The sequence below is a fragment of the Peromyscus eremicus genome, chromosome 1, assembly GCF_949786415.1.
Source record: "Peromyscus eremicus chromosome 1, PerEre_H2_v1, whole genome shotgun sequence".
In the NCBI taxonomy this organism is placed as follows: domain Eukaryota; kingdom Metazoa; phylum Chordata; class Mammalia; order Rodentia; family Cricetidae; genus Peromyscus; species Peromyscus eremicus.
Window position 1 is genome coordinate 166,169,238 of NC_081416.1, and position 23,104 is coordinate 166,192,341.

At 44.5% G+C, this 23,104-nt stretch overlaps 1 protein-coding gene and 1 non-coding gene across 2 annotated transcripts; both read right to left on the reverse strand.

Moving 5' to 3' along the window:
• Positions 1–828: 828 nt before the first annotated feature.
• On the reverse strand, positions 829–20,499 carry LOC131902480 (cytochrome P450 2B1-like). The gene is made up of 9 exons (XM_059253479.1): positions 20,329–20,499; positions 9,683–9,845; positions 9,396–9,545; positions 7,284–7,444; positions 6,415–6,591; positions 5,826–5,967; positions 4,137–4,324; positions 3,829–3,970; positions 829–1,010 (listed from the first exon to the last, which is right to left on the reverse strand). The coding sequence occupies exons 1-9, from the start codon at positions 20,497–20,499 to the stop codon at positions 829–831; spliced, it is 1,476 nt and encodes a 491-aa protein (XP_059109462.1).
• On the reverse strand, positions 13,994–14,100 carry LOC131902849 (U6 spliceosomal RNA). The gene has a single exon (XR_009377134.1). It is a non-coding gene; the product is annotated as a U6 spliceosomal RNA (small nuclear RNA).
• Positions 20,500–23,104: the final 2,605 nt, after the last annotated feature.

A 23,104-nucleotide genomic window follows, 5' to 3' on the forward strand; every position in this document is an offset into this window, starting at 1 on the left:
CCTGCTGTTCCAGGTTCTAACAACGTGGCAGGGAACAAGGCAACAGGTTGACCCTTCACAAACCTGGCCTGGATGTGACCAAGTTTGCAGCCAGAAGCCCTTCTGAAAAGAACCTTAGTTACCACACAATCAAGATGTCACATGTAAAAGTAGCCAAGAGTTCAGGGGACTGGGCCTTGTGATGGCTGCTCTTGAGTGTTGACTTGACTGCATCTGGCACCAACTAAAACCCAAGCTGCTGGGCATGCTGTGAGGGATTTCTTATCAGATTCTTAGAGGTAGGAAGACCCAGCCTAAACCAGGACCACACCTTCTGCTGGCAGAACATAGGAAGACTGAGAAAGATCATGAGAAAAGCCTAGGAAGGTATGTGACTGTGGCCTGCAAAGCACAGGGACCGAGATAATATTGTGTGAAGTAAAAGACACCAGACACCAAAGATCACACACTATGTGATTCTGTTGACATGAGCCATACATGTTAGGCAAATCTATAGAATTCAGTATTCAGAGATCATATACAGAGTCCATTGGCATAGATTATGTATCTCCAGGAGCTGATACATGGGGACTGTGGCTTTTGGGAGTGATTCAGCATGAGATGTGGCCTCCTGAAATCTCTCTGTTCACACATCAAGAAAGGCACTTAATTGATTTCTCCAGTGCCATTCACAGGGCAGAAGAACACACCTCCAGCTTTGCAGAAGTTACAGTGAGGTGGAATGAAGTAAGCAATGACCTAGGGCCTGGTTTCCAGAAGGTCTCTCAGAGGCAGAAAGTTGGGGCCATTCTCAACAGGAGTGGGGGTCACCTGGCCACCACAGTCCAGTCAGCGGGCCAAGAAGCAGATCTGGTATGCTGGGGGCACTTTGCCAAAGCCACTCTCCTTGGGATTGAGGTCAATGACCTCAGGAGCCATGGGACTGGACACGGAGAAGTTCTGGAGGATGGTGGTGAAGAAAAGGAACAATTCGTTGCGGGCAATGCCTTCGCCAAGACAAATGCGCTTTCCTGTGGGCACAGAGGATGAGCCATGTGAGCCCCAGGGCAGTATACAACCTTTGGACTGTCCCATCCCTAAACCCAGACAACTCTGGGGATTGCAAAGTAAAACAATGGGTTTGACCTTCAACCTGCAATTCAAAAACAGTAAGAGATTCCCAAAACCTTAAAGAATTGGTGCAAGGGCCAGTGAGACTTCTTAGCATGGAAAGGAGCCTGTTATCAGCCCTGAGGACATGAGTTCACCCCCTAGACCCACATGTTGCAAGGAGAGAACCAACGCCCACAGTCTGTCCTTTGATATAAAGACATACACACCCATCATAGCACACATGTATAGACTTTCAAACATATACACAATAAATTAATCAAAAATTCAGGACAAACTGTTGGTGGGTATCTCATGGTCACTTTCAACAGATTTCTAGAATTTGTGGGATTATCAGTGTCCTTTGTTCCAGAACTGTAAGAAGGTACTAGAATAGGAACCAAGTGTGTATGTGTACACATGTTTAATGCAACATCTTTAGTGTTCCCTTCTAGCTCATGTGAGGGATTGGTACCCATCACATAGGACTGCCCTGAGGGTGAAGGTACTGTTTACAAGGACTCTTAGATTAACAACTGGATGGTGTTAAGGGTCCTGTATGATCCAGACATGGAGGCACATGTGTGCAAGTGCAGCACTTGGGAGACAGAGGCAGGAAGTTGATAGACTACAGAGCATGGCCTCTCTGTCTCTCCCCTTTCTCTGTCCCCTCTGTCGCCCATCCTCTCCTCCACCTTTCTCTCTTTCTCTGTCCCCTCTGTCACTCATCTCCACCCCCACCTTTCTCTCTGTCTCTCTACCTCCTTTGCTTCTTCAGCTTGTGATCAATGAACTTCAACGAGTTCCCAAACACAATGGTTCACACAATTGAGAATGGGCAGGGGCATCCAGAGTATTCTTAGAGACACAAGGTTTGTTACCTCAGGCATGGAGTACCACAGAACAATGGGAACCTGAAAGACCAGGCAGGGGCTCCACTTCCTGCCCTGTACCTCAGAGATTCTTAATCTGCAACTGACCACCTCAGTCCTCCAGGTAGAGGAGGGATTTCCCAGCAACCCCTGTGCCCTCTAGTTGTTGGGAAATCATGCCTATGTAGGGGTGTCTAGGGAAAGCACCCTATCCCCTTGAGTGTCCCGTTTCCAGAACTTAGGTGACATGAGCTTAGAAACACACGGAGTATCTCTCTGAGACAGTGCTCCTGGAACTCATTCTATGATCCAGATTTTTCCAGAGGAGCTTTTAATGGCTGATCTCACTCTCAACATAATGTCCCCACACCTGGAGCTGGCGATTCAGACACCGTTCATATCTCTTAGGTTCTAATATCCTTTTGGCTTGCTTGCTTGCTCACTCTCTAGCTTGCTTGCTGGCTTGCTTGCATTACACAGCAGTCTCCCTGAACCTGTGTCTATACCGACCATCACTATGTGTCTTATTATCTATTCTTTTCTGCTTGCTTTTTCTAAACTTCCTAGCCAACACTCTAAACCCTCCAACTTCTCTGTCCAACAACATCTAGTCAAGCATTCCTTCTTACATGTCTTCTTCTTACATCCCATTTCCCAACAACCTGTCTTTCTAAACTTGGAACACTTATACAGACAATTCACTTTTATCTCACACCCTACATGTCTGCAACTATGAGGATCAAATAGAAAAGGAGGCCCTTATACTGGACAGAGTCAGGAACAAGGCTAAGCCCAGGGTCTTGAAGTCACTTGGAAACTCAACACTGGACAATTCTTAGCTGAGACATGGCTAGTAAGAGAACACTTGCCTGAAATCCCTCAGTGAGTGAATGAGAACAGGAGGAGGAACAACAGGAGAGCATCTTCTAGAATGCACCAAGGAGAGGCTGGAGGTGTGTGCTCTTTTGAGAGAACTTGCTTAATGAACACTTACCCTCAGGTTCCTTCCCTATCATGAGAATACAACTAAAGGCTAAGGAATTGTTTCTAGAATCCCCTTTCTCCAAAAGATAAAAACATGAACAAAAAGTTTCCATGTTTACATCCCATAGAGTCCATAAAACTGAATAAATTTGGATGGAAGCACTAACAAATTAACCAAACACAACAGCCAACACAATAACTCAATAACTTGAGATTATATTCTTCCAATGAAGAAGAAGTCTCAGTCTCTCATAGAAGTTGACCTACCCTAGGCTGCCAACTACTCCAGCATGGCCAAGTAAGGCAAAAGCAGAACTGGCAACAATCGAGCTGTGTGTCCATGACCAGCTCCCTATTGTCTATAGACACCACGTGCTGACATTAATGGGTGCTGTAGCTCTGAACTTTTTCTGGTTCAGGATGTTATCCATCATGAATGGTTTCTTTGCTCAAATAAATGGTAGTAATTTTAATTTCTATTACATTTTAGCAAGCCAGAGTATTTACTGCACACAGAGACAAGCATGTCAAGACATGCCCCATCTCCCCAGTGCTCACAGCTAAACTCAATGCCTCCCCAAGCATCAAGACCCTACACAGTTCACAGCAGTGTTCATAGATGATGGCAGTTGTTCTTGCTGCTAGTTCTTAAGAAAATGCATTTGCTCAGATTTAGAGGCTTTTAAATAATTCCCCAAAGTCCTGATGTCCAGAATGCTCCTTTAATTCAAGAGTCCTCTTATGGCACTGTAGCCAGGGTGAATAAAATGGTTCAGACAAAGCAGCTGGAATAGAATCATTAAACACGGACCGAGACCTATCTTATCCAGGAGGATGAGCCTGCCCTCTAGTGTCTGGGAAAGGAAGCACAAATGGGTCTCACCTATAGAGAAGGGCATAAAAGCTTCATTTTTCTTCAGAGCCCCATTGGCATCCAGGAAGTGGTCAGGGTTGAAGGTGTCTGGTTGTGCAAAGTACTGTGGGTCATGAAGAGCTGAACTCAGGATGGGGTACACTTCAGTGTTCTAGGAGACATTATGAGACACAAAGATATTAGCATACCCTGACTCTCATCTTCAGTCAGTCCCTGAGAAACACAGAGTGTAGGAAACCACAAACAGGCTGAGGTTGGTGATGAGGAGAGTGTAGAGTGATCATGGAGTAGACATGTGGAATGGCAGCTGGTCTTACCTTGGGGAGCAGGTACCCTCGGAACAAAGTGTCTTTGGTGACTTTGTGTGGGACACCAATTGGGACTAGATCTGAAAATCTCTGAATCTCGTGGATGACAGCCTCAGTGTAAGGCATTTTGGTGCGGTCCTCCAGGGTTGGGATTCGGTGTGAGCCAATCACCTGATCAATCTCCTTTTGGACTTTCTCTGCACAGAAAAGAGGAACAGTGGATCTACTTTGCCTGCTTTGTAGCAATGATATTTCTTTCTATAAGTCAACAACCGAGGAAAGAGTGCATCAAGGAGACTCTCTGAGAAACTCAGTGCACTTGTGGGTACAAACAACTGTCCTGTTCTTAAGCGACTGTCTCTCTGTGCCCATGCTTAAAACTATATCACAGCTCTCCTCCACAAGCTTCAACCTCATTTCAGCAGGGATTTAAAAAAAGAGAAAAATACAGCAAAGGGCTATTGCATAGGGAGACTTCAGAACAATCATGTTGATGTAAGAGTGTGAGGGAGAAAAGCATAAAAATCTCACCTTCGAAAGGGAATGAATTGTCTCTCTATACACACAGACCCACATACACACATACATATACACATATTACACACATACACTCATGCACTAACAAACACATGCTTCCACTCACGCACATGCCATAACTTTACACTGATTTTGTATTAAGAACTTGAGGCTGTATCCTCAGGAATATAACAGAGAAGTAGGTAGATTAGCAAATGAATCTATCAATGGACACATGTAAAATGAATACATAATAAAATTAATGGATAAATCAATTAATAAATGAGCAGATTTGTGAGTTAATGAAGTGATTAGACTGAACACTGGATTATGTATTCAATTCATAAATCAATAGATGACTCAATTAGAGGATAAAGGGAAGAAAGGATAGACAGATGAAAGATAAACTCAAAGACCAGTTAGTGAAAGGATTAAGGAATAAAACTTTTGATGGAAGGATAAATGAGTTTATGCATAATCAATGACAATTTATTCAGTTCCACTGATCAAAGGGAAAGTAAGTTGATGAATTGAAATAAATGAATGAAATGGCCAGTTGGGTGATCAAGAAAAATTAGACAGTGGATTGATATATGGTTGAATGGGTGGGTACTGGGTGTGTGTGTGTGTGTGTGTGTGTGTGTGTGTGTGTGTGTGTGTGTGAAAAAGTGTTTATAGGTAAGTAGATAGAAGGATGGTTGAGTAAATAGATGTTTAGTTAGGCACATGCTTAGATGAATGGAAAAATGAATGAATAGAAAGGTGGATGACATGAGTTGGTCGGTGGACAGAAAGGTGGGTAAATGAACAGAATGAGTAGATGGATGAAGAGGTGCATGGATAGAAAGATGAATGAATAAATGGATGTAAAGATAGAAAAATGGAAGGAAGGAAAGAAAGTTGGATTGAAGGATGGATGGATGGATGGATGGATGGATGGATAGATGGATGGGTAAATGGATGGATGGATGGGTGGGTGGATGGATCGACCTTAAAGTGATAGGAGAAATCAAGGGAAAATGGGCCAGCTGAGTGTTCATTTGCACAACACCCACAGCACTGCCCTAATTTAGAAGTAGACCAGAGCTCCAGTTGTAAGAGGCCCCTGTATCTCTCATTCACACAAATCTCCACAACCAAAGGGGAGCTAGAAGATCACCCAACTGACCGCCTGTGGCGCACCTGCAACTTGGGGGTATTTGAGCATGAGCAGGAAGCCATAGCGGAGCGTGGTGCTGCTGGTCTCGGTGCCAGCAAAGAAGAGAGACAGAACGGAGACCATGAGGTTCTGGTAATGGAACTCCGTATGTTGATTGGACTTCTCCTGGTTCCAGATGGGAGAGAGAAGGGAGGGTCAGGGGTGACTGGATCCTTACAGGGAGATGCTCACACATCCTGGGAACTGTCCTTCTGTCTCACACTATATGGACCATCTGGCATTTCTCAGTCCTGACAATGTCACTTACTCCCTGTTCTGTCTCCTTCTCTCTCAACTTTACTCTCTGGTAGTTTATCATGTTTTGTCTCCCAGGCTCTTTCTTCCCCTAAGGTCTTTTCTGCTTTTTGTCCCTTGCCCTGTGTTTCTTCCACAGCCTTCTTTCTCCCTATTTCATTTTCTCCTCCCTTTCTCTAGTCTTCAATTTCTAGATTCTTCTCCATCTCCGCCACTCCATTTCCTATCTCTCCTCCCCATCCTCTGCCCCCTTTTCCTCTGCTCACATCCCCAGCCTTCACTCTCACCCATCACTTCTCTCATTCATGCAGGACTTACTTTCTCCATGCGTAGAAGGTAGGTATCGATGAAGTCTCTTGGATTGCTGGGGTCCAAGGTTGCCCTGTGCTTCTCCACACTCTGGCCAATGTAGTCGAGGACTTCCTGCAGGTTTTTGGAGATGTGTCTGTGTGTACCGGGAAAGTATTTCAGGAAACCGGAGAAGAGTTCAAATACCTGCAGGAAAGAAGGTCAGGAGGTCACCTGGAGCTATCAGGACTCAATGAGCAGGCTGTGTTCCTAGGTCCCCATATTTCACAAGGATCTGCCCTCTCTCCTTCCATCCTCTGCCCTCCCATCCCTCACTCCTTTGCTGATCTTCTCTTTCCTTCATTTCCGCTCTCATGCACATACACACACAGCATGCTCTCAGCCTGTTTCTCTGAGTCCTTTCTCAGGCACTTCTTTGTATTCTCTCTCACTCCTTCCTAAGCCATCATTTTGTTTTTGTCAATCAGGGTCTCATGTCTTTCAGACTCTCCTCAAACTCAATATTTATCCAAAGACGGCCTTGAACGCTGATCTCCAATGTACTGGGACTGCACATATGTACCACCATACCTGGCTTATTTGGTGCTAGGGATGAACCCCAGGATTCACACATGATAGACAAGTCCTCTACCCTCTTAGCTACAGCCACAGCCCCCATGTCATCATTTTCTCATGTCTGGATGAGTCGCTATTTCTGCATTAGGGTTTCTCCACCCTATTTAACATCTGATCCCCATCCTCGCCCTTCAGGCTTCAGGCTCCTTGTCTCTCCATGTTGTCTCTGCCTTTCTTCCAGCCCTAAGACACTCCCTTCTTCACCCACAGAGAAGCCTCTTCTTTCCTCTGCCCTGGATGCGCCTCTCTTCCCATCCACTGACCTGGCTGGAGAATGAGCTGATGAGAGAGAAGGACCTATAGAACAGGTCCAGCAGGTGCAGGAACTGGCGGTCTTTGTAGTCAAAGCGCTCTCCAAAGACAATGGAGCAGATGATGTTAGCTGTGATGCACTGGAAGAGGAAGGTGGGGTCCAGGGGGGCTCCTGGAGAATGAGGATGCATTTCAGAGACATAGCATCAAGACATGGTATCAGGGGAACATTGGGCTTTGGCCCCATCTCTGTAAACCTGTCCCCACCACTCACTACTCAAAGAATACCAGCAGCTGCTACCCCATTTACACATAAGATGCACCAGGCCCTGCACTCAGTATTGCATACACCATTTTATTAAATTTCCTCTCAAAATTATACGTAAGATGCAATGCTATTAGTATACACAGAGATGGGCACTGACTTCACCAAGGTAACACAGCTCCTCATGACTGGGGCCAGGATCAGACAGGGAGAGCTGAGAAGCAGAGCGTCTGTAACATAGTGTCCACTGTGCACCTCCTCCCAGGAAAACATTCTGACTCTGAGCCCATAGCTAACTCCCACTGGCAGGAATGGTGCAGAGAATGGTTCTGGGTTTGCCTGTGTGGATTTAGAAGTCTCATCTTTGAGTCTTCCTCCATTCCTTCTGATTCTAGGCTCTGTGGTGTTCCAAGAACCATCAACACCCAGTGCCTGCTGCCTTTAGTTCTGGGTTCCTTCATGGGTCCTCATGGTGGGAGGGATGTTGTCAGTCCAGCAATATTGGGCCGTTGTTACCCCTCTCTCTGGGTCTGGCCTGTCTGCTGTCTCTGATTCCTCTGCAGATCTTTCCCTGATGCTTGTCAGCCTTTCTTTCCTGTCTAAATGTCTCTCAGCATTTCTGTCTTTCTCTTTTCCCTGCCCCTACCTTTTTTCCTCCCCCCTCTATTCCCCTCACTCCTGCTCCCCAGGATTTTCTCTTCTGTTTGGTCATTCAAGCTCCGTCTCAGCTTCTCAGTATCTGTCACCTTGCTTTCTCCTTCCTAGTTTCTTTATTTCCTTCTGTTCCCTTCCAGTCTCTGCATGGACCTCTTAGAGTCTCCTGAGAAATCTTAAAAGAGATGACAAACACCGGTACAAAGGAATGAGGTGGTAAAAACAGACTAGGTCACCTGATGTGAAGTTTCTATAAGTACCCAGAAGTGCCTATGACTGCCACAAAGTAAAACACCCCATCTTTGCTCACCGCCCCACTCATCAGAGCGTCCACAAGGAAAGAACACAGTTTCCTGCTTCTAACACCTGCCTTGGACATAGACCATGTTTTAAGACTGGTTAACGTGATAAAGACGCCCTTGAACACGGTATACAGTCAAAGATGACCTCAAACCTCTATGCTCCTGCCTCCACCTCATGTGTACCAAGATGACCAGCAGGTGGCCCCATGCCAATGCTGTGGTGTTAGGGATCAGGCTGGGAACTGTGTGTGTGCCAGGCAAGCCCAGCATGCCGGAGCTGCACCCACCATGTTAACCATGGTTTATCTCTAAGACAAGATTTCATGATGTAGCAAAATTGGCTTTGAATTTATGATCCTCATGTCTCAGTACCCTGAGTATTGGGAGGACAGGCTTGTGCCATCACCCCAGACTGACACATATTCTTAACCCAGGCATGGATTTCCCTGAACATAAGTAGAATGCATGCAAATACCAATATCTATGTCTCTGAGCCATTCTTGGATACTGTTAACTTTACATCTCTTTCCCTCTCGTTTTGTATTTCTCTCTCCCCCTATGTGATCCTCTCTCCAGTGAGTGTGTGTGTTTGTGTGTCTGTGTGTGTCTGTGTGTTTCTGTGTGTGTCTTTGTGTGTGTCTGTGAGTTTGTCTGTGTGTGTGTTTCTGTGTGTGTCTGTGTGTGTGTCTGTGTGTATGTCTGTGTGTGTGTCTGTGTGTGTGTCTGTGTGTGTGAGTCTGTGTGTGTGTCTGTGTGTGTGAGTCTGTGTGTGTGTGTCTGTGTGTGTGTGTGTGTGTGTGTGTGTTTCTTTCTCTGCCCATGGATGTCTCTTCTCTTTCTTTGGCTGTGCACTCAGGTTTCTGTATCACCATCTTCCTTTATGCCCATTCTCAGAGACTCACCCTGGGATTTCTTAATCTCCTCCACCAGACATTGGGCCTCCTCCTGAATCCGCTCCTCCACACTCCGCTTTCCCATCCCAAAGTCTCTCATGGTGGCCAGAGAAAATCGCCTAAGGGTCTTCCAGCGTTCCCCACTGGCAAAGATCACACCTAAGAAAGTAAGAGAAGCATAGAGGAAGTTCAAAGAAACCTGGTTCCTTCCCTACCCCTTGCCTTCATTCCATCAGATTCTCCTCTTTCTGGGCCCATTCTCCAGCCCACCTCATCCCAAACTTTGAGACTCCTACCATAGTCCTTGAAGACTGGTCTAACCACAGCAATTGTCCCCCGGCCAGAGAAAGCCTCAGCTTGGTCCACCAGAGCCTCCCTTATGGCCTCTGTCCCATACAGCATGACTACGGGCCTTGGTCCCAGGTGCACTGTGAACACATCTCCATATTTTTCTCGAAGCTGCCAAGCATAAGAGTACCAGGATTGTTGTTAGTCAATGCAGACGTTGTTGCTACCCTGTGAAAACACTTAGATACAAAGTGAAACATAGGAAGCCCTACCCTGACCACCCTTCCCCTTCTGAGGACCTAGAAATTTCAGGGTCAATCTACCACCATGGAAGTCTGCATGGATGCTGGATGATCGGAGCAGTACTGCATTATAGTATGGCTGCGGGTTGGGGGGGCCATGCTATACACTCAGCACTGGGGAAGTAAATGAGGTGGATCAGGAGTTCAAGGTCATCTCTTGCTTTTGTTGAGCTGGAGGCCAGCCTGGGGCTACATGAGACCTGGTATCAAAAAATAAACATTATAAAAATATGATGTAGGAAAACTGAGAGTGATGAATTGACATTACAGAGGATTCAGCAGTAAACTTGCTTAGGAAATACTAAGCTGCACAGGGTAGGGTTTAGCTAAGGCAGTGCTGCCTCTCATATGACTCGGTGATAAGTAGTAAGTTAACTGGATTTGTTAGAAATTGTAGGAAAATAGTTGTACCCTGAACATAATTGTACTTTAGGCTTCTGAGAACATATTTCTGCTAATATTTGTTTGTTAAGATAAATGTGAATTAGGCTCCATTCCCATATCAAAGAACATGGCTCTACTGGGCAGTTAAAAGGGGATAGCACTGGCTAACAATGATCATTAAGTCCTGTTTCTCTTATCAGGAAGAGTGTAATTCTGCCAGGAAAGCAGGATGGACCTGGGTGTGGTGGTTTGAATAAGAATGGCCCTCTATAAGTCCATGTATTTGAATGCTTGGTCACCAGGTTGAAAAGATTAGGATTGGGAGGTGCGGCCTTGTTGGAGGAAGTGTGTCACTAGGGGGGTAGGTTTTGAAGTTTCAAAAGCCCATGCTAAGCCTAGAGTTTTTCTCTCTGCCTACAGATCAGGATGTGGCTCTCAGCTACTGCTCCAGCACCTGCCGTACCTGCTGTCATGTTCCTGCCATGGTGATAAGGAACTAAATGCTTTCTTATTAGAGCTGCCTTGGTCATGGGGTCTCTTCAGAGCAACAGAACAATGACTGAGACACAAGCAATGTGATTCAAAAGGAACAACACTGGTCTGTTTTAAAATTAATGGTGACGATATCTTTGCCATAAATCTCCACTTATCTGAAATAGACAGGCTTCCAGTTCCTATCTCTGTGAAATATGTGTAACTGCTCAAAGCCTGATGGAACCTACAAGATATTTACAGGTGACAGCACATATGGATTGTTAGTGCCCAAGATCTACACAAGCTGTTAAAAATGTCTCTTTGAGGCTACTTCCTCTGGGATGTTGGCCAGAACCAGATGTGCATTATTAAAGAGCTTTATTCTTATTTCTCAAGTGTTTGGAGTAAATTCGCACTGGTGTGGGGAGGGGGCTTAACTTGCTGCTTCAAACACAGATATAGATATAGACTCTGATAAGTGCTGTGGGATATCTTTTTGTATGCTGTGAATATGTGTTGCTCTAGTTGGCTCATAAATAAGCTACTTTGGCCTATGTCAAGGCAGCTTAGAGAAGGTGGGAAATCCAAGCAGAGATACAGGAAAGAGAGATGACATGGGAAAGATGCCAGCCCAACAACCAAGGAGCAACAAGATGCCTGCAGACCACTAATGCCACAGCCACTTGCCAATATATAGATTAATACAAATGGGTTAAGTTATAAGAACTAGCTAACATAAAGCCTGACCCATAGGCCATACAGTTTGTAAGTAATATAAACCTCTGTGTGTTTACTTGGACCAAGCAGGTGAAGGGTGTGAGTGAGAGAGATTCATCCCAACCGCAGGGCCAGGCAGGACTGGAGAAACCTCTGGCTACACTTTGGCACCCAATGTGAGGCAAGAATTTCTACCCAAAACCTGAGAAAGCTATAAAAGTGGATTCTAAAATGGAGTCAAGAGCAGCTTCCTCATTGAGTCTCTCAGGCAAGTCATGATACAAAGATGGTGCAACATGCATGCTTGAGCTACAGCATGGCAGGTTCGCAGCTGTGTGGGCTTGACCTACAGCATGGTAGATTCCGGTCACGGTACACAGAGGTGTCTCCAAGCCATGCAGTGTGATGCATGGTGGATTTAGCTTTTGCTAGTATAGACAAAAAAACTGGGGGTGGAGTTCTGGGTTATATACTGCTGGATTGAGGCATAGACCCACTGCTTCCCAGAATCAGTGGTAAGCATGGATCCCAGAGCTGGTGGTAAACATACCTCCACCATGTTGGGAAGCTAAGTGGGGGGTGGGGTGGGGGGGTGGAGGCAACAGCCAAAGTCACCATGCAGCTTAACAGCTTAAAATCGCTCCTGGTCAAAGAAGGATTATAAATTCACAACAAGACAGATTCAGATGATACAAAACTCTAAATGGTTTAAAATGTATGTAAAAATGTACATAGGCTTGGAAGAGAGAGAGAAAAGAACATATGCAGTTATATAATAAAATAGATAGTTTTAAAGAACAAAGTACTTAAAGAGACAGTAAAAGTAATATAAAAGTCAATCCACATAAAGATAAAATTTACACAGAGAATCTGAATTGTGTTGTCTTTGGGATTTTTAATTGGAGAGAGACATTTGATTGTAAAGACTGCTGAGTTAAACCAATATGTATATTTTAAAGGTATCTTGACTTCAAATTGTATGTCTAAGGATACATTGCTTTGGAAAAGATGTTCTGCTTTTATTTCCACAGAAGATGAGAACCCATGGACTGTTTCCAGGCTAATATGGTTTGATCAACCAAGACCCTCTGAGAGGTTGATACAGCCTCACAGACTGCTACAGCCAAGATTTAACTATGATTCTTAATTTTCTCAGGATTCCCGTAAGATTGCCAGCACCCACAACCAGCAGGAAGTAGTATGAAAAGCTATGCCCAAATTCCTAAAATATTGTTTATAAATGTTTATTTTTACTTAAAAGGGGTTGATTATGAATACAAACTCTTTCTAAAGAAGAAAAGGGGATAGTGTAGATATGATAGGATGAAAGGGTAGGATATTCAGTGTACTTAAAGAGCAACAACTTATTTTAAATGTTTTACATTGCTATGGATTTTGGTTTATTGATGCAAATTCGAAGTTGTTTTGTTTACTGATGCAAATTTGAAGAAAAATTTTGTTATACTGTATATATTTCTATTCCTGTTTGGGGTACTATGTTTGTGCAGCTCATTTGAAATTGTAGTGTATAGTTGAAAAATACAGATTAATAAGTAGTCATGTTAGTGAAGTTTTCTAGATATACATAGGTATTTTTCAATTAGGTAGGTAATCTTCAAACACTTAAAAGAATTACAGAATATGGCATTTAAAATGTTTTAAAACTTAGACTTTTCTGGACAGTGAGACATGTCTGCTCCTAGCAGCACTGATTTACTTCAAAGAGGAAGATGGGCATCAAAGACACTCCATATGGAGTTTTTCTTCTTCTTCTTCTTCTTCTTCTTCTTCTTCTTCTTCTTCTTCTTCTTCTTCTTCTTCTTCTTGGCAAAACTGGCCATTTGGGCAAGAAACTGCTCTTGCCTGGACTGCTTGACAATATGTGGTATAGACTGGACATGTAGGACCCATGGGAAAGTGACCACTGAACTTTGCCTAAACAGGGTGAGATCCTTCTTCAGGTTCCTGCCTCACAGAGGAGACTGCCAGACATTCTGCAGGACACAGGGAGAAGCAACTGGTGAACTTTGCCAATAGGCGAGACAATCCTTCGAATTTCTTGCTTCACTAAAAAGTCTGCCAGAGACTCTAGGCCTGTAGGCTGAAGATGGATGCCCCAATGGTGCTGAGAAACTTTGGATGACTGTCCAGGCAGCTAGATATCTCAGTAACTTCTAGAATTATGGAAGTTGCTTGTAATTCACTTCCTGTTTACTCAGGTAATATTATATCCTTCTGGGGTCTTTGGTGGAGTTGAAGACTAGATAGTTATAATTTTCCTTGTCTCTGATAAAAGATAAAATTAGATACAAAACTTTAGACTCACAAATATAGGACAGATGATAGACTAGTTTCTTTAGTTTCTTTAATTTTGCCAAATACAAATAGACTAGATATTATAACTAATTCTTGCTTGATAACTGTTTTATTTACATGTATTTTTTTAAATATGTAATGCTCACAAATTTGAGTGCCATTCTTGCACTGGGGCCATGCTAATCTTCTCTGTATCATTCCAATTTTAGTATATGTGCTGCCGAAGCGAGCACTATTATATGTAATTTTACTATGTTAAAGTTAAAACCTTCCTTTTTGATTAGACAGAAATGGGGAAGTTCTATGGGATGTCTTTTTGTATTCTGTGAATATGTGTCGTTCTAGTTGGCTAATAAATAAGCTACTTTGGCCTATGGCAAGGCAGCCTAGAGGCAGGTGGGAAATCCAGAGATACAGGAAAGAGAGAGATGACATGGGAGAGATGCCAGCCCACCACCCAAGGAGCAAAAAGATGCCCTCAGATGAGCAATGCCACAGCCACATGGCAACATATAGTATGGTGATATTTTAATTGTACTGAAATGTGATTTTATTTGTATGTTAATAAAGTTTCCTGGGGGTCAGAGCTAACAGCAAGGCATAGCAGAAACTGGGTGGTGGTGGTGCACGCCTTTAATCCCAGCTCTTGGGAGCAGAGCTAGGCGGATCTCTGTGTGTTCAAGGATACAGCCAGCATAGAGACACACACCTTTAATCTCAATACCAACCATAGAAGACCGGGAGGTCTGTACAGACAGGCAGTGACAAGGCAGTCATGTGGTTGGGTTTACAAACAATGAGAAGGCAGAACAGAAAGTCTATAAAAAAGACAAACAGACAGGAAGTAGGTCTCTTGCTGAAGAGGACAACAGCAGCAGTGAAGGGTAAGGTTTTTAGCTCTGACCTCTTGGGCTTTCATCTCTGCACTGGCTCTGTGTTTCTTATTTAACAAGAATGTTCATCTACAATATAGATTAATAGAAATGGGTTGAGTTAAGTTATAAGAGTTAGCTAACAAGAAGCCTGACACATAGGCCTTACGTTTTGTAAGTAATATAAGCCTCTGCGTGTTTATTTGGGACCAAGTGGCTGCAGGATGCAGGTAAGAGGGATTCATCCTAACCACAGGGCTGGGCAGGACTGGAGAAAACTCCAGCTACAGATATGGATATGATATGGATGTTAACATATATATATATATATATATATATATATATATATATATATATATGGGTGTAAATACAGATATAGATCCTTGCTGATACCCTTCAGTCTGGACAGCTCTGGAATCTCAATCAAGAATCATGTTTCCTGTGACCCAGTGTCAACCTGTCCAATGGCTTCTTACAATGTTCTAGAGAATGGTCCTGACCTACCCACTGGGTTACATGGGAAGGGAAAGTGGACCTGAATGTGAGTCATGACTACAGCACACACAGTTGGAAAATATCTGACAATGCGACCATCTAGTCATCTTCAGGGAATTGATCCCAGGAATGTCACAACCCTCAAGGGCTGAAAGCCCTTGAAGAGTGTTTGCATATAACCCACCTCATCCTCTCACAACCTTTATCTCACTCTAGATTGCAATGCAGCTAATAGAAATGAAAGGCTATGAAAACGGTCAAGACCTGATGCTATTTATGAAAAGTGCTAAGAAGGAAACTCTATACATGTGTGATTTACGTGTGTTTATGTTTTAAGACAAGACCTTTAAACTATATAGGCCAGGCTGACCTAGAATGCACTATGTAGTTTAAGTTGTCTCAAATTTGTCATTCTCCTGCCTCAGTCTCTGAAGTGCTGGGGTTGCAGATGTGAGCCACACTTAGCCCCAAATGCATTTCTACTAAGTATTTTCAATCCACTAGTTGAATCTGTGAGTAGAGAATCAGTGATTATGGGGAATCAGCTATAAGTTTTGAAGCTGAATATAAACATACAGAGAATCTTCACCTCCAAGTGCTTGTACAACAAAAATATATACACATGTTCACCAATTGAATGAACCAGATTATTCCTAGAAGGAAGTCTTCTTAATAAAATGTTACATGCAACAGTGGTGAGTCCACACCAGAGAACCTTGTGCATCAACAAAATAAAAACCTGCCTATCAGGTCAATGTTAGAAATGATCACACACTTAATGTTGCCATAAAAGTAACTTCTGCTTACATTTGCTGTTATCCTAATGAATTTTAACACAGGTAAAGTCAACCCCCAGAGTCAGAATAGTGAGAGGGTAGTAAATATAGGGCACAAGACAGGGACCAATCTTAATGTGAGCTGATCTGCACATTGATGATAAGAATGTGTTTGCTTTGAAAATTCACTGAGGTGTGCTCTTGTAGAGCATTGGTTCTCAATCTGTGGGTTTCAACGCCTCTGGGGATTGAGTGATCCTTCCACAGGGTCACCTAAGACCAACAGAAAACAAATATTTACATTATGATTCATAACAGTAGCAGAATTACAGTTATGATGTAGCAACAAAAATAACTCCATGGTTGGTGGTCACCACAACCTGAGGAACTGTTTTAAAGGGTCATAGCATTAGGAAGGCTGATGATAAACTTCAACAATATCATAGATCAAAAGCTAAAACTGGAGTAGCTGGAGAGATGGCTCAGAGGTTAAAAGTCTCATGCAGAGGATCTGGGTTTGGTTCCCAGCACCCCCATGGTGGCTCACACCTATCTTTAACTCCAGTTCCAGGGGATGTAATGCCCTCTTTTGACCTCTGCAGGCACCAGGCACACACATGGTGCACAGACATATGTGCAGACAAAACATTCTTACACACAAAATAAAAATAAATCTAAAATGAATCATTTTAAATTACAACTGAAACTAGAGAGGTAGCTCAGTGGTCTGGAACACTGGCTGCTACGTGATGACTGGGATTTGCACCCCAGTCCACAGTTATAAGCCTGGTGTCCCAAGAACACTCGTAGCCCCACCTCCAAAGTGGAGGTGGAGACAGAATAGTGGGGCTTGCTGGTTTACAGCCTAGCTAAGACAATGCCAGGCCCAGGTTAAGGGAGAGACCCTGCCTCAAAGGAATAGATAGAGAGCGATAGAAGACAACCAAGACCACCATTTGGCCTCTATGTAAAGGTGTGTGCATCCACACACAAAGTAAATATACACTCAAACAGACTAATAATAATAATAATAATAATAATAATAATAATTACATTTCTTTCCAAATTCTAGGCAGCCACTTGCAGAACTTCCATCAGGAGGCACTGTAGTACCTGTACCATGAGACCCACCTCCTCTTCTGAGTCCTGACTCAGAAAACCATGACTCTTCCAAAACCTCCTTTCTATCTCTTGTTCTTCAGATACCAACCAAAGGCTGGGTGTGCTTTCCCTACACTCTGAGCTGTCCCTCTCTTCTTCTGAAGCTTGACCACTCCTTTTTCACCATATGGGTGCTTACAAACGGCATAGATTCCTCTATTACTCTCATCCCTTCCTCTTCCAGCAGCTGCCAAGATGTACCACTTGCCTGCCCTGATGTTTTTAATCTCAAACTCTGATAAGATTGTCCTTGAGTTCCTCCTGAGTCTGTTCCTCACACCAGTTTCCATGATAACGGTGGGTTCCCCTGAGGTTCTGATGTGAATAAGATGGGACTCTAAAGACGTTCCTGTGAGGATAAAACAGGTGGTCGTACTCCAGGACCTTAGAAGTCACACCCAGGCTATGACTCTAGACACCCCCAACAACTATCAAAGCATTTGAAAATAGATCCCCAGTCCACCACTCTTGAATCAAGCCTCAGAGGCCACACTTAAAAGCCTGACGAAGAGCCCAGGGAGCAGACACAGATGTGTGTTCTTGTGAGCCTACCAAGGGAGTATCATGAACTTTGTGTGAGTGTTACACCTGCAGGTATGATGTGCAACACATGCATGCAGTGCCCTCAAAGGCCAGAAGAGGGAGCCAGATCCCCTGGAACTGCAGTTACAAATGGGAGCGATTTATTTTTGGTGCTGGGAACCAAAACTGGGTCCTTGAAGGAGCAGCCAGTGCTCTTAACTGCTGGGCCAGCTCTCCTCCACCACCACCCAGGTCCTTCTTATGTCTTCTCCTAAATGAGCATTTCTTCCTGGGGCTACATGTGACTGAAACCCGTCCAGACACCGACCCTCACTGAACAGCTTTGGAAATGTTCTATCACCAAATTTCAGACCATCTCCCAAATTATTTTAGAGTCCCCAGTCTTAAGAGGAGACTGTTAAAGAGCCTTAAAAGTAGTTTAGAGTAGACTCCTCCCTCCTCCTGCTTCCCTCCTCCTGTTTCCCTCCTCTCTCCTCACTCCTTCTTCCTCCCTCCTCCCTTTGGTCCTGAGTGGCGACAGGATATTCTTACCTACTCCAAAGATTGACTCCTCCCTTAGGAGTTAATTCAGCTGGGCCCATCAATCTTCAGCCAAGAGACAAGCCCTGGAAAAGGCTGGTTCACTTAAACCATGATAAGCAGATGGGAGGAATGGTCATCCCCTTACTGTGCTAGGGAGGAATAATCATCCCCTTATTGGGCTAGTGTGCTTCTCCTTCCCTGACCTTGGTGCAGCCACTTGCAGAACTTCCATCAGCAGCTTTTCTAGTCCTTACTAGACTGGAAAAATGACTTAGGGTTTAAAAGCACATGCTGTTCTTGCAGAGGACCTGGGTTCAGTTCCCAGCACTCACTTGGTACTTTTACCATCTGTAACTCATTTCCAGGGAATCCTACACCCTTTGGAGCACCAAGCATGCCTATGGTATGCATGCATAAATGCAGGCGACACTCATACACATAAAGTAAAAATAAACCTTTGAGAGGAAAGCCATTTTGCTTTGCCTGTGTTCTGTATCAGGCAGGTGAACAAGGCAACTTAGCTAATTAACTTTTGTATGTTTATTCTACATCTCAAACTAGTCTGTCAGCTCCTGGGTGTCAGGAATGCAGCTCTGCTGCCCGATGCTGTCACTATTATTCTTGCAGGGGAACATGGGACTCTTTATTGTTCAAAATATATAGTTACATAGACAACCAACCATCATATCAGAGCTGGTATATGCTGGAATTTCCTGCTGACTGCACATATCCTAGACCCTGTGTTGATATCATTAACATCACTGTCCCTGCTGGGGAAAGATGCAGCATTTCACACTGTGACAGAATGCTACCACCCCTCACTGTGGGTCTGTGGGCAGTTAATGCTGCCGGGGGAAGGTGCCGATTTCTGTAGTGGTGTAGTCACTCATGAGATGCTCATGGTCCAGGAAATGGGCCCCACCCACGCCCGAGCAGGAGTCAGCATCTCAAATTTTCCTCACCAACCTTCCCACCTGAACCTAGAGCCTAGAAGGCATCCTTTCTCTTTGTGCAAAGTGATCTCCAAGCAACAAGTCCCACATAAGCCCACTCTAAATGACCCTAATTAAACTTGAGGGGGGCAGAAATGAGAATATTAAAGCAGGGAGAGTCTTGTTGGCAAAAAGAAGGGGTTCTGTGGGGAAAAGAGGGAGGAGAGAGAGGGAAAGGGGGGGTCACAAATGACTGAGATCGAGTATCTGCAGATGAGAAAGTGTCTAAGGATTTTTTAAAACTAAAATAAATGGGATGTTGACTTGAGTTTTCTAACATGTGGGAAGTACTTGTTTAAAACACTCGTGTCAGGGTGTGGTGATACACGATTCTCATTTCATTCAGGAGGCTAAGGCAAGAGAATCATGAGTTGGAAGCCAACCTTAAAAGCATGGGGAGACCCTGTCTCAAAATATAAAGTAAAATAGCTAAATTTGCCATTGATTGGAGGGGGGACTTTTCAAAACCAGAGGGTAACAAATACAAGGTCAAGAGGGAGAACTCTACAGCCATGGGGAGGGACAGAGGAGTGGGACTTACAATCACTGCTTCAGCTCTCTCATGGAAAGTAGGAGCGAGCGTGGATGCTGATGAATTATTAGCAAGCAAGTGGTAATTAAACATGAAATTCCCAGTGTGAAGCATCTGTGCAGAGACTGGTAAATACAATGCTAGCTGCTGCAATAAACTGATAAACACTCCCTTCCACCCCTCCTCCTGCCCTGCCTCTCTTCCCCTTTGTCCCTGAACACCTCAAGCTAATCTCTGCTCTCTCTTTTGTTGGCAGGAGCCAAACCTGCCAACTGCCTCTGATGTTTTTCTTTCTCTTCTGGAACAGACAAGCCCCACGGAGTGAAATTCTACACGCTTACGCCTCAATGGCTCTACACCTTCCACACTCCAAGCACATTGCCCCCGCAGAATTCCACCATAGTGAGGACATGCCTGCCCATCATCACCAATCAGCATCTCACCTTCCACACAGCAACCTTCCCACCTGAACCTATGGCCCGGAAGGAGTCGCTTGCTCATCCCTCTGAGTGATCTCCACGGACAAAAGCAAGGACAAGCCCACACAAAGGCCCCATATAAGTCTCACCTTCATGAAGGAGTTGAGGAGGCCTCCTCTGTCCATCTGCAGGAGGTTTCCCAGGAGGGGCAGCGGACGTGGTCCTGGTGGGAGGTGGCCACGGGCTTTTGGGTGGCCCCTGACCAGGAGCAGTACAAAGCCCACGAGGAGAGCGAGGAAGAGCAGGACACTGGGCTCCATGGTCCTGGTCTGGCCACTGGCGACCTCACTGCGCACTCCAGCAGGACCTTTTATGCTGAGCCTGCCTCTCCACCTAGTTATGCAACTTGAGCTGTTCCCGCCTCCTGTCTCATCACGGTCCGGGAGTGTGAGCAGCCATATTTCCTGCTTGGGCTGCTGGTGACCTGCTCACTCCCTATCTCCTTGCCCCCACCCTAAGATGTTGGCAAGATCACCACGAAACAGATAAACAGGACAAAAGGGCGTAGGGAGTAATGCATCTTGAATTCTGGGGGTGGGTATACACATGTCAGCTCAGTTTTGTCTGTTTATTATTCAAGCATGGACCTGTGTGTGTGCACTGTATGCTTTTTATAGTGAAAGGCCATTTCTTTTTGTTTGTTTGTTTTGTTTGTTTGTTTGTTTTTGTTTTTGTTTTTGTTTTGTGACAGGGTTTCTCTGTGTAACTGCCCTGGCTGTCCTGAAACTCACTCTGTAGCCCAGGCTGGCCTCGAATGCACAGAGATCTGCCTGCCTCTGCCTCCCAAGTGCAGGGATTAAAGGCGTGCACCACCACCACCCAGCTGGTCATTTCTAATATGAATGTGCAGATGTGTGTTTCTGTGTTTGCGTCTAGACGTGCTTGCTACTCTAATCATTCATGTCTGGGGTGTGTTTGCATGTATAATCTTAAATTGTGGAGGCCTTTCTCTATGTTCTTAGCTTCACATATGAATGTAATTACATTAAAGTGATAAGAACAGTGTTGCATGGACTGTGCACATCTCTGTGTGTCTATGCATTCCCCAGCCCGAGTCCTTGAGGGGCTGCAGATGTAATTTCTCCAGAGTCCCTATTGCACTCTCTGGCCCATGACAGCCACAGATGGGAGAAAAAGAAGGAGAAGAAAGGAGAGCCAAGTGATTCAGGAGTGGGAAGGCTCGGGAGCTAGGAGGAGAGAGAGGCTGAAACCTGGCAGAGGAGCAGTTGGGGCCTCTGGGTGTCTGGGCTGGCTAGCTTTCATGGCAACTTGATACAAGCTAGGGTCATTTGAGAGGAAGGAACTTCAGTTGAGAAAATGCATCCCTAAAATCACAGTGCAGGCAAGCCTGTAAGCCTTTATTAGTGATTGATGGTGAGGGCTAAGCCCACTATAGGTGGTGCCATCCCTAGGCTGGTGGTCCTGGGTTCTATAAGAAAGCAGGCTGAGCAAGCCATGGGGAACAAGCCAGAAAGTAGCACCCCTCCCTGGCCTCTGCATCAGCTCCTGCCTCCAGGTTCCTGCCTTGTGTTCCCACCCTGACTTCCCTGGATGATGAACTGTAAAGTGGGAATTCAAGCAAAATAAACCCTTTCCTCCCCAAGCTGCTTTTGGTCACAGTGTTTTGTCACAGAAATAGAAACCCTAACTAAATAGTCTCTGATTGCTGTGACTAATTACAAATGGTTCCTTTTGTCCTCCTGGCTGTCTTCATAGGCCATGAAGCCCTCCGACCCTCTCTCTTCCTATCTTGCTCTGACAGTGTCTCTACCACCTGCCCCCATCCCATAGACTCTGCTGCAAGATGCGGAGACCATCTTAGTCTGTATTCTGCAGTAATAGAATATTGGAAAGCCAGCAATTATACGAACAGAATTTATTTAATTTTGTGGTTCTGGAAGCAGTTATTTCCAAGAACACAGCACTGGTGTCTGGTGAGGCCCTTTCTGCTGCACTATAACGTGATACAGGGGTCAGCAAAATGCCTAAGACTGAAGGAGAAACCTAAAAAGGAAACTAGGGGGTATGTTAGGGTGGGGAGGCCAGGGGGCAAGAGGAGGGAGGAAAGGGGAATCTGTGGTTGGTATGTAAAATTAAAAGAAAAATCTCTTAATAAAATAAATATATATATGAAAAAAAGGAAACAACATTTTCAGCTAGCCCACCACTACAGTGACGACTTTGATCCATTCACCAAGTATAACACATAATGTTTTAAATGTGAAATCCTTGTCACAGGTTCACACATCACCACTTTGTACCTAACTGATAACACTATTTGGGGAGGTGGCAGTTCACCCTAAGAGGTAAAGCTTGCAAGAAAGAAGTAGGTTGGGTTGGGGATTTAGCTCAGTGGTAGAGCACTTGCCTAGCAAGCACAAGGCCCTGGGTTCAATCCTTAGCTCAAAAAAAAAAAAAAAGAAAGAAAGAAAGAAGTAGGTTGTTGGAGGCAAGATGATGGGTCACAATTCCACTACATCTCTCTCTCTCTCTCTCTCTCTCTCTCTCTCTCTCTCTCTCTCTCTCTCTCCCTGTGTCTGTGTCTGTGTCTGTGTGTGTCTTCCTCTTCTTCATCCTCCTCCTTCTTCCTCCATCTGCCATATATAAGAACAACCACAAGCTCCCTTGCTGTGGATGTCTTTCTGGATGCTGTGAATATGTTTTCCTCTTATTGGTTGATAAATAAAGCTTTTTGGCTTATGGCAAGGCAGCTTAAAGGCAGGCGGGAAATCCAAACAGATAGACAAGAAGAGAAAGGAGAGCAGATGCTGCCAGCAGCGGCCATGAGAAGCAAGATGTAAAAGTACTGGTAAGCCACAAGACACATGGCTAAGTATAGATTTATAGAAATGGGTTAATGTAAGA

Excerpts from the sequence above, each read along its gene's own strand:
- LOC131902480 (XM_059253479.1), bottom strand. The coding sequence starts at position 20,499 with ATGGAGCCCAGTGTCCTGCTCTTCCTCGCTCTCCTCGTGGGCTTTGTA. Across the intron at positions 4,325-5,825 it reads CAAATACCCCCAAGTTGCAG|AGAAAGTCCAAAAGGAGATT; the intron begins GTGCGCCACAGG and ends TTTTCTGTGCAG. Across the intron at positions 3,971-4,136 it reads GAGGGTACCTGCTCCCCAAG|AACACTGAAGTGTACCCCAT; the intron begins GTAAGACCAGCT and ends AATGTCTCCTAG.